Raw genomic sequence first — 10,994 nt, 5'->3', positions numbered from 1 at the left:
GGGGAGCTCCTGAGGGATGCAGGGCACAGGGGAGCCCATGAGGGATGCAGGGCACTGGGGAGCCCGTGAGGGATGCAGGGCACAGGGGAGCCCATGAGGGATGCAGGGCACTGGGGAGCTCCTGAGGGATTCAGGGCACTGGGGAGCCCATGAGGGATGCAGGGCACTGGGGAGCCCATGAGGGATTCAGGCACTGCCCACCCCCTCGGGGCTGTTGGTTTGGGGTCTGGGGGCTGTGCCGTGTTTGCTCAGTGTGCTGTTCATTCCAGGTACTCCCATCCTGCCCACAGCTTCCAGCGAGGCTCTGCCGACCGTGCAATTAAATAATGCATCCCTTGGCTCCCGCCCAGGTAGCCTGAGCCCAGAGCTGAGCTCTGCCGGCCGAGCTCTGTGTGTCCGTGCTCTGCAATCCTCCCCTTGTTCCTCACCCTGAGCCCTTGGGGTGTGCACAGGGCTGGTCCTGCTGCTCTGGGGTCCTGTTCCAGCCTGGCACGGTGTGTCCTGGGGTTCCTGCAGAGCCAGGGATGGCCAGGGAACACCCTGAGTGTGTGTGAGTGTGTGTGTGACTGACCCTCTGTGTGTGAGTGAGTGTGTGTGTGTGATACGTGTGTGTGTGTGTCTGTGTGTGTTGGGCACACCCTGAGTGTGTGTGTGTGTAAATGTGTGTGTGTGTGTGAGTGTGTGTGTGCTCTGTGAGTGTGTGTTGGGCACACCTGTGCAGGTGCACACGGACAGGGATGCTCAGAGCACGGCGCTTTGGGGATGTGCCCCAGCACTGCCCAAGCTCTCCGGCATGCAGCACCTCCTGTAAAACAGGGAACGGTCAGGGCAGCCCTGTAAAACAGGGAATGGTCACAGCAGCCCTGTAAAACAGGGAATGGTCACAGCAGCCCTGCCCAGCTCCACAGGGGCTGAATTCCCCTGCAGATCCCATCAGAGCCTTTGCAGAGGGTGCTGTGGATCCATCACCATCCACTGTGGTTGGGCTCCTCTTGAGGGGGAGCAGCCCCAGCTCTGAGCTCTGCCAGGGTCAGCACATCCATTCAAACAAAGCGCCTTGTTTTTTATGAGGAATCTGGAAATGGGTCGCTGAAGGGGAGCTTATTGATTGAAGAAGGATGAACTTCTCAAATTTCTCTGGTTTAAATGAGACCAAATTCAATTACGATACGACAGGCGGGTTAACACTGCTCCTTAATGGCCCCTCAATAAATTCGAGGAGGGGTAGCCTGCTCCACGCCACGCTGGGGGAATGAATAACATTATTGCTCATCCTGTCATAGACAGGCAGTGATTTCTGTCCTCCCACATCGTGGCGAAGTGGTTTATGGTGCTCATGGAGTAACAGCAGCCTGTTCTTCCACCAGCATCCCCTGCCAAGTCCAACTTCTAGTGCTGCTCCATCATTTCAAAAACCTAATTCCACAAAAGAATTGACCCCAGATTAAGTGGGGAGGTGTCAGTACAATCCTGATGTTTGCTGCCTCCAGGAAAAAGGAATAATTGGCTCACAGGTTTTCAGGAGTGCTCCAGTGACTGAAGGCCATCAGCACCCAAAGCGTGGCCGGTGGGATCTTCAGGCGTGCTGCTGTGATAATCATTTAAAAAACTAAACTACAGCCAGATTTAGAAAAAAAAATCACTTTTTTAGAAGTTCTTCAAAGCCCTTGGCATAGGTTTCCTTTGCCCTGCCACGATGCAGATGTTCCCTGCACATCTGGGAAGCTCAGGAGCTCTCAGTGGGGTTGCTGTAGCTCACCCATGCTCACACTAAAGTTCAGCCCACGTCTCTGGTGTCAGGAGCTTGACTTTAATTTGCACCCAGAAACAGAAGGTAAATTTTTATGCAAGCAGCAATAAGTCCAAATACGCCAAAATTAACCCCGAAATTAGGTTTTAATTAAAATTTCCCTGCAATCTCCCTGCTTTTATGGCAGAAATGCATGTAGAGGACGGTCAGGGCTGTCCAGAGATCCCCAGGGCTGCAGAGTGTGAAGGTGGAGGGAGGTGAGGAGGAAGGACAGGAGTTAAGAGCACACACAGCAGGGGCTCTGTCACCCTCCTGTCACCAAGGTGAGCCCAAAGCCACGCCTGGAGCCTCACAGGACCCGAGAGCGTGGGGAGAGCGAAGGTAAATTTGGACCCAAATAGCTCTGAAGCTCTGAGTGTGAGTGCAAAGGAGGGTTAAAATGCAGCCTGGTCCAAGCCAGTCTCGCTTTTAGTCTTGGGATGCTGCTGCTGATGAAAAGAGTGGAATATTCATAGATCCATCTATATTTAAGGCCTCATTAAAATGGGATTGAGTGGAACCTTTTCATGGAGAAGTTGGGAGCAGAAAGTCTTCGCTCTGCTAAAGCTCAGTGTAAGCACTGAGCCAGACCATCAGGATGCTCCTCTTACCATCACCAACATCCTTGGGAGCACACAGAAAGCTGATTTTAGCACTTCCATTGGCAGAAATGTTAGAAACCTGGAGATCATTAATACATTTATTTTTTGAATAAAGAGTCTCCCCCAAAACCCGCATAGCTGAGAACCCCCAGGTGTGAATCCCAACCATGGTTATCAGTGCTCAGAGGGACAGTCCCAGCCCAGCATCTGCTCCGTGCTGCTCCCCACCTTTGGAATCAATTCCTGAGTTCTGKGATGAGTAGGAACCAGCCCCAGACCCCTTTCTCTCCTGTCTGTGTGTGCTGTTTGCTGAATCGCACTTTTTGTTTAAAGGAAAACTTCAGGGTTCCCGTTCCAGCAGTGTAATCATTATTTTGTTGATTACACAAGCAGTTGGTTAAAAAAATCAGCAGAAATAAAGCTACCAAGTCTCTTCTGGCCACCAGGAAGGGGCTCTGGAGCTGTTCAGTGATCTGATCCATGGGCAGATGGATCCAGGGCTGCATCCCATGAAATCCTGGTGTTCCCTGTTGTGGGGTGCAGCCGTGCTGGTCCCATGGAGAACAGCACAGAACTCATAAAGAAAAATGGATCWTTTTCCTGCATGAGTTGAGTTCTGGCGAGTGTTTTGTACCGTTACCACTGCAGTTTTCCTTTGAGGTGCTTTGGTGCCCAGCAAAGCATCCAAAAACAAAAATGGTTCAGCCGAGGTGCCCGTAGCTGCAGAGTGCCCCGAGGGGACATGATGGTGACAACGTGCCATGATGTCTGTTCCTTCCCTGCCCTTCCCTCCCTCCTGTCCCAGCCACCAAAACTCACGAGCAAACCCAAACCAAAACCGCAACAGGAAAATTCCTGAGGATTCACTGGAGAGGCCGGGATCAGCTTCTCCAATATATATTAACATCCTAATGGGAAAGCTCTGCATGTATACATTTACTGCGCCCTGACAAGAGGGAATTAAATGTCAGAAGGATTTGTAGCATCTGTAATTGAATTGGTGCTGAGAAAAGCAAATCTTGAGGAAGAATAACATATTAGGATTAGCAAATAATGTGGCATTTTGTCAGATCCTGCCATCTCGACTGTTCCCTCTTCAGCAATAAAGTTGTGATTTCTGGTTTAATCAGAGATAGGAGGCGGGAATAGCTCGGCTGAATTGGAGACAGCATTTAAAGCAGATTCTGGTTGTTAAGGTCAAGTCTCTCGTTGTCTTTGGGGAATTATTCCTTGGCCCATAGACCTGACACTGTTAATTGCCAAAGAAATAGCGAGGGCAGGATGTGGAGGGGCTGTTSTGTGCTGGTGACACACAGACAGCTTTGCTGGGAGCACTGTTGGAATTGCTGGCAGGGAATTCAGGCTCTGCTGTGCCAGCAGACAGATCTCGTGGTGTTGGGTCACGGAGCACGTGGGGTTTGTGAGGTGCTGAAGGAGGGATGTTTTGGGCTCTGTGTAGGTTGAAGATGTGTTTATGGGGCTGACACCTCGCAGGGGTCTTCCTTCAGAGAGCAATTTAGAAAAAAGGCCCTGCACATCTCAGCAGATGAACTCACGCTTAACAAACTCTGCTGAGCAAACCTGGCATGGCTTTAACTCCGAGTCCCTYCTCAGGGGAACCTCTCCCTGCTCTTGGCATGGTGCTGGGCACAGGGAAGTGAGGGACGTGTTGGGCACGAGGCTCGGGCACAGCCTGGAGCTGCCAGCACGAGCACACGGCTTCGTCTTTCCGGAACCTTAATTTATGAYGATGAAGAAAAAATGCCTCTTGATGCAAAATCCTGCTGGAAGCACATTCCAGAGCCGTAACTCAGCGTGTTTATTCCCCTCAGCTGTTCCAGATGTCAACAAGGCACTCATCTGCCCAGGCTGGGACGCTGCTGCTGCTCCGAGTGCAGCCGAGCGGAACTGGGCGCAAAGTTCCTAAAAAAAATAYGGAAAAAGGGGAGTGAAGCGTGCCTAAAGCAGATGCTGCAGCAGATGAGCTGGTTTGGTTGCTTTGCAGAGAGCAGGTTCACGGAGGCCAGATTAGCTGAGCTGGAGCAGCAGTGGGAAGGCTGTGTSGGAGCGGGAGCGCCCAGGATGCTCGGTAGAACTGGTTTTAGTGCATTTAAACCTTGGGCAGTGGCAGATGCTGTGCCTGGGTGAAGGGATCAGCTCAGCACTGCACAGAGTGCACCTTCCCCATCAGCACAGGGATGTTCAGGCACTCACCACAGCAGCAGATGCTGGGAATCCATCCCAGCCTGGTCTGTTCACTGGGGATGAGGTGCAGGGTCCCCCTTTGCTGTCTGTCAGATTCCTCAGCACAGTGCCAGGGTTGGGGTTCAGGGATGTGGCACTGAAGGCGTTTGCTTTGCAGGGGAATTCTCTTTTTTGGCTGCAGTTTTTCTCTCACCATAAGCTCTGGAAGGGGCTCTGCAGTGTCCATTGCCACACCCCAGCTCATCCCAGCATCTCCCTGCCCGCACTGGGGCTCTTCTCTCAGAGGTTACTCRAAGGGATTTTTTTCTTAAATTGTTTTAATTAAAAGACGCTTTATGGTGCTCTCGGTCCCGAGTTATTTACCTGGGTCCCTCAGTCCTTAATCTCGGAGCAGAATTGGAAATATCGATAGAAAGCGTAAATCCCAGCTGCTGCTCRAAAGCTTTGTATCAGGTCTCGGCTCAAAAGAGCCCCATTACCTTTAGCTGTCACGGATCTGTACGCTTGATCGATAAACTTCAAATATTATTAGAGGTGGAGGCTTCAGAGATTTGCTCTGTTCTTTGGAGGGAGACGGAGATAAATCTTTCTTAAAAATTGACTTGCATTTGCTCTCTCAGTCGTCCTGGCAAAACGCATTTCTCCGAGGTGTCCGGGCAGGCGCAGGCAGGGCAGATTTATGGGCCATGTGCTTCTTGTAGTGAAAGATTTAAATGGTAAATCCTTCACATATGACTTCACAAATCATGTAAAGTTAAAAGATTTTTACCGTTTCTGTTGCTGCTGTGCTTAAATTGTAAGGTATGGCCAGTAAATCATTTTAATGGAGGTGTCGCGCTTGACTCACTGAAAAAAAAGAGACAATGGTTTAGCTTCTATTCCAAAATGTTAATGTATTAATCAGCGGGAGAATAATTGTTTTTTACTGCGTTATAAATCTCAGTTGCCATTAGGATTGCAGCGAGGGTTGATGTAGCTGCGTYCTTAAATTAAAATTGTTTACACTGCTATACATTCATTTTACATGGCCATAGCTCATCTGGGGTTCATTCCGGAGCTGCTCCTCCGCCACATCAGTCATCCCTCTCCCAGGTGACGGCGTCCCGAGGGAGAGGCGCTTCTGAAAGGAAACTAATTGTGTGGTGAGGAGTTAAATAAACGCAGGAAAGCAGTCGGAGGCACTGTCAGTTACTGCTCACTGTCGGCCAGGAGTGCGTGTTCGCGTTTGGGTCACGAGTGCCGTGTCCTGAGCAGCAAAGGTGGGGTTAATGCTGGAACCCAGTTCAGTCAGGGCACAGGATGCTTGTAAACACATTTTCTGTGCTGGGTGGGTTGGGTTTGGGCTGTATTTGAAATGTTTTCAGCAGGGCACTCATTAATGACATTCCTCAGAGCTAACGATCAATATTCCCATACTGTACTGCTCTTCTCCGTGCCCCATCCACCGGGAAGGCTGAGATGTGGGGAGCACTAGAGGGAAATCTCCCGAAATAGGTCCCCAGCGACGACTCCAGTGCCCTCCCTGCCCTCTCCCGGCTGTSTCCCACGTGCGTAGTCGTAGTGCTGCTGCTTTTAGCGGAAACGCCCCGCGAGTGGAGCCGCCAGATCAGTTGGGCTGCGGACACAGCTCCTCTGCCCGAACTCATCTGTTAGTTAGCTCCGTGCTTCACCCCTGCTCCTCTGGAGAGCCCAGGGCAGCTCCTCCTGTCCTGAGAGCAGCTGCAGCCACACCCTGCCGAGAGCAGCCCGGTGAGGCCCCAATTCTCATTCCTCTTCTGATCTCAACAGATTCCCGCGCAGGTGAGGAAGGCGCCATCCGCAGCGTGGACCACGCCGTGGTCGGCGGCGTTGTGGCCGTCGTCGTCTTTGCGATGCTTTGCCTGCTCATCATTTTAGGGCGATATTTTGCCAGACATAAAGGTAAGAGAGAGGTGAAAGCTGGAGGATGGAAGGCCGGGCACACGTGTCCCCTGAGCCGTGGTGTTTGTGTGATGTGACAGAGCCATTTCTCTCCCAGTGGTGTTTTTGTTTCCTTTGTTGATGCTCCCTCCACACCAGACCCTGAGGAATCACGCAGCTCCCGTTCCTTTCCAGGTACATATTTCACTCACGAAGCCAAAGGAGCAGATGATGCGGCCGACGCAGACACAGCCATCATCAACGCAGAGGGGGGACAAAACAACTCGGAGGAAAAGAAAGAGTACTTCATCTAGAGCAGCCTTGGTTCCCATGAGGTGTCCAACCGTGGACGGTTACTACTGGCCCTATTTAAACGCTACAGAGACAGTGATCTTGGAAGTTGCAACCAGCTTGTGTCTTTTTTTTTTAAGGAAAAAAAGCAAATGGGTGGAGAGCGGTGAGGCCGGGAAGGTCCGGGATTAGCTGTGTAAAAATATTCTTCGTAAAGTACACTCTGCTGTTCGACACCTCAGTTCGTTTGGGTTTTCTTTTTTTGGCCAAGTCCAGCTTGGATTTAGTTTAGTGAAGTCATTTGCAGAAGATTCTGTGCCTTGTTTAATTTCTGTTCGTTCGGGTCGGGGGGAGGCTGGGAAGAAGAGGGGCTTCTGTGCGTTAGTTCCCTTCGGGTTTCTGTGGCTCTTCGTTTCCCCTTTCCTGTTTCTGGAGTTGCCAGCTGGGACCCTGTGAAGTAGGTGCGTTTCTCTGAAGGTGTTTCCCCTTTTTTCTCTTCACCGGTTTCCGTTCAGAACTCGAGCTCATCGGAGGAGAACCAGCACATTTTAGATGCGTAGTTTGCAGTTCAGTGTGCCCATGTCCTGTTCCCCCGTTGCCGCAGGGGCTCAGATGACACCCCTGAGCCCCCTTTTTGGGCTGTTTCAGGTGCTTTCGATGGTGGCGGTTGGGAAAGGGGCCGGAGCTCGGCAGAGGAGGAGCAGGAGGAGCAGGAGCAGGGTCCGTGCAGAGCCAGAGCCCTCCTGGCGCGGGGGCTCCTCCTCATCCTCTCTGCTCACAGYAGCCAAAGCCCCTCTGACACCTCAGCCCAGACCTGGAGAGCGGCTGGATGAACAAAACTGCCTTTTTTTTTCTACCTGCTGAGTRAAACATGGGAATTGGTGTTGAAACGAGCGTGCTAATGACCACTAAAGCCATAGGTGCACCCGAGASTCTGGCTCAATCGGAATCGTAAGCGACAGGTAGCAAACCACAGCGGGAAGACGGTATAAAGTTATATATGCTGACTTTTTTTTGGTGAGTAATCATGGATTTYGAGTGATAATTTTTTTATTGTGTTTACGTGGCAAATGTATCTGATTTATTTAAGGGAAGCATTAATCTTAGTGTCAGGTTTGGGGATTTTTTAGGGGTTTCGGGGGGGGGGCATTTTCGTGCGTTTGTTTTTTAATTGTTTTTGGCAGAACCATTACAATGTGGGATTCCTTTGGGAATGGGGTGGCCTGGCTCAGCAAGCGAGCCCATCCCCGGCAGTAATCCGTCTTTCCCCTCTTGGCGAGCAGAACACCCTTTATTCCGAGCAGGTTTTGTCGAGCACAGCTCTGTGGTGAGCCCCGAGCACCATTGCCAAACCCATCGCRGTGAGAAGCAGCTCCGTGGCACGGGACGGGCATCCTGGCCCTGGGCAGCCCATCTTTGTTTGGAAGTGTACCGTAGTGCAGTGTTACCGATGTAACTTTGACTTACAATGTTGACATGTCTCAGGTTCATGTGTTTGATTGGTGTTTTCCGTCTCAGGTAGATTGCAAAATTTCGGCCCCACGCATTGGAAAAATAAAAAAAAAAAAACCCACGTAAAAACAGGAGAAAAAAAAACAACAGGAAATTATAAATTTTAGTTGTATATCGGTTTATGTATTTTTTCTTCAGTATACAGTGCACTGTTGAAATGTATTGTTGAGTATTACTTTGTACAGCTTTAGATCATTAGGATTTTGAAGCGTGAAGAAAGAACAACCTTGTTTAAAGGAGGATCACAAATGAAGGACGCGGAACTGATGATAAACAACCTTGTTCTTTATTTACCCGGCCTTTTTATTTTTTCCCCTTAGGCCAGTTCTGTTTTAAGGTGTCCATGGAAGATGTTACAGTGTAAGAAAATACATATCCATCTGTTCCCATTCACATTTTGTATTGGTTCATGTATCCCATTTTTACAAAGGAAAAGAAGTACTATAAAATATCTGTCTTCTTAATAAAAAAAAATTAATGTTTCAAAACTAGATCTTGTTTTGCACTCTTTATCCCGGCTGTTACAGGGTCTTCCATCAGAGTTTCACCAGGGACGTGGGCAGGAGAAGCTGGGGCCAAGCAGGTAACACCCAGCACTGCCTGGGACAAAAGGAGTTAAACCTGATGTGCTGGAACTGTGTAAAGTATAGAGCAGATTGCATAAGTTTCTTGTTTATAATTGCTAAATCATTTTCTTTGAGGAAAATGCCTTGGGGAAAATTGATCTGTTGCTGATAGTCCCACTTTCCCAAGCTGGGGTAGGTCAGTGTGTGAGTTTTTAACAGACAAATGTTTAAATCCTCCCATGGAGTGTTGAAATATGTGCCCTCCTTCACCACGTTCTTGTCTCAGTCCTGGTGCTGCCAGATTTCCTGGCATTTCCCCTTAATGCATTTGGCATTTCCCTTTTGTGGCACACGATGTGTGTTCACCACGAGACCCCAAACTCGGTGCTGCTGGCGAGGATCCGTCCCCCAAATCAGGCTGTGAGGCAGCTGCCACACTGAAATTAGAATCAGAATCATTAATCTTTTATGCTTTGCACAAAGGATGAGGAGAAAGACAATTGCTTTTTGAGGAGATCACAGGAGAACAATCCTGCACGGAGCAGTGTGGAGGGGCAGTGGCTGCTCCGAGGCCGTGTCAGCTCTGGAGCACTGGGTGCTCATCTCCTTATGTCACAAATTTCTGAAAAAACCCTGACACTGAGGAAAAAACCATGGGCCAAAGCCAAAAAAGCAGCTCGCTCTTTTCTTACCCGAAACGAGCAGGTTTCCATGGCTATTGCAATTATTCCAGTGCAGAAGAGGTTTGCAGCTCACAGCCCCCAATGTCGGCTCACCGTTCTTTTCTCCTCATCTGGCCAGGGCTAATTGTGTCTCACGTTTGTGGTGTCTGTAATTTATCCTCTCGGGGGTCCACATCTTTCAGGGTTTTAAGGTTATTTAGTGGTGCTTTTCTTTCCATTCGATCTAAACACTCTGCTCATTTGCTTTTCTGGCCCTACCCAGGCATTGTAAGTAGGTGACAAGAAACTGTACCTGTAGCATGCAGGATCAGTCACCTGATGAAACCCTTTGCATTAACTTTTCAGACACTGAGATAAAAAAAACTTGGATGGGGAAAACTGGAAAGAGTAGCAATTGAGCAATAAGAATTGGTGAGTCCCACATTCTGAGTGTTTAACTGCATAAAAGCATTCCTGAGACGTGACCCCACAGCTGCTGAGCCTTTTCAATTGCACAGAGCTGAGSACACTGCCAGATTTGATGAAAATGAAGAAAATCATCATTACTTCAAATAAGAATCTCATCTTTGCTCTGAACTTCACATTTTCACAAGTTGCGGAAGTCATTTGGTCCTAATTGCAAAATTATTTTATTAGGTCAGTAATATCGTTCTTAATTTTCTTCCCTTTTTAACCAAATACAGGGAGGAATTATTTTRGGTGGGTATGTGAGTGTGCCTTTTTTAATTACAGCCTTTTCTGCCAGGCTGAAGTTGCCTATGCCACGTAAAGTAATTAGCAATAAATGACAGTTAAACTCAGATCAGGTACCACAGATCCTGGGCTGGGTGATGGAAATACAGGGAGCAGGGAGAGGCAGCATCGATCCGTGCTGGGCACTCCGTTCTCATCAGGGGCTCCTGACAGGGGCTAATGGCTTTTCTGGAGATGCAATCCCGTTTTCCAGGCAGGGGCTGGTGCTGTCCGCCTGGGATAACGCCTGCTCTGGGTGGCATCGATCAGGCAGGACACAGGGGACACCCCAGGGCTGTGTCCCAGCAGTACCAGTGCTGAGCCAAATCCTCAGGCTCAGGCTCTCAGCATCCTTTGGGGTGACAGGATCCCCTCCTCTTCCTCAGCAAAGTGCCCAAAGTGGGAATCCCTTCTGCAGAGCCCCCGAGCAGCGCGGGTGCTTTGGGCAGTGTCAGCCTGGGCTGTGAAACCCTTGGACTCTGTCTGAGCAGCACTGATCCTGTCAGGTTTTGGGGTTCCCTCCTGGCTGTGGAGCCCTTGGCATGTCCCAGCAGCCCCATTCTGTCAGGTTTTGGGGTTCCCTCCTGGCTCTGGAACCCTTGGCATGTCCCATCAGCCCCGTTCTGTCAGGTTTTGGGGTTCCCTCGTGACTCTGGAACCCTTGGCATGTCCCATCAGCCCCATTCTGTCAGGTTTTGGGGTTCCCTCCTGGCTG

The 10,994-nt window shown here is 49.9% G+C and overlaps 1 protein-coding gene across 1 annotated transcript in view; it reads left to right on the top strand.

The window, feature by feature from the left end:
* The window catches only part of CADM1 (cell adhesion molecule 1), a 133,999-nt gene extending 125,223 nt beyond the window's left edge, over window positions 1–8,776 (top strand). The window contains exons 12-14 of the mRNA XM_057379026.1: window positions 270–350; window positions 6,385–6,516; window positions 6,691–8,776. Of these exons, the coding sequence (XP_057235009.1) occupies window positions 270–350; window positions 6,385–6,516; window positions 6,691–6,809 (332 nt within the window). The 3' untranslated portion in view covers window positions 6,810–8,776. The remainder of the gene's footprint in view (window positions 1–269; window positions 351–6,384; window positions 6,517–6,690) is intronic.
* Window positions 8,777–10,994: the final 2,218 nt, after the last annotated feature.

The sequence above is a fragment of the Malurus melanocephalus genome, unplaced genomic scaffold (genome assembly GCF_030028575.1).
Source record: "Malurus melanocephalus ecotype Western Australia unplaced genomic scaffold, MMel_1.1 scaffold_382, whole genome shotgun sequence".
Classification (NCBI taxonomy): domain Eukaryota; kingdom Metazoa; phylum Chordata; class Aves; order Passeriformes; family Maluridae; genus Malurus; species Malurus melanocephalus.
Note: the sequence above shows the minus strand (reverse complement) of the source record. Positions and strands in the feature narration are given on the sequence as shown.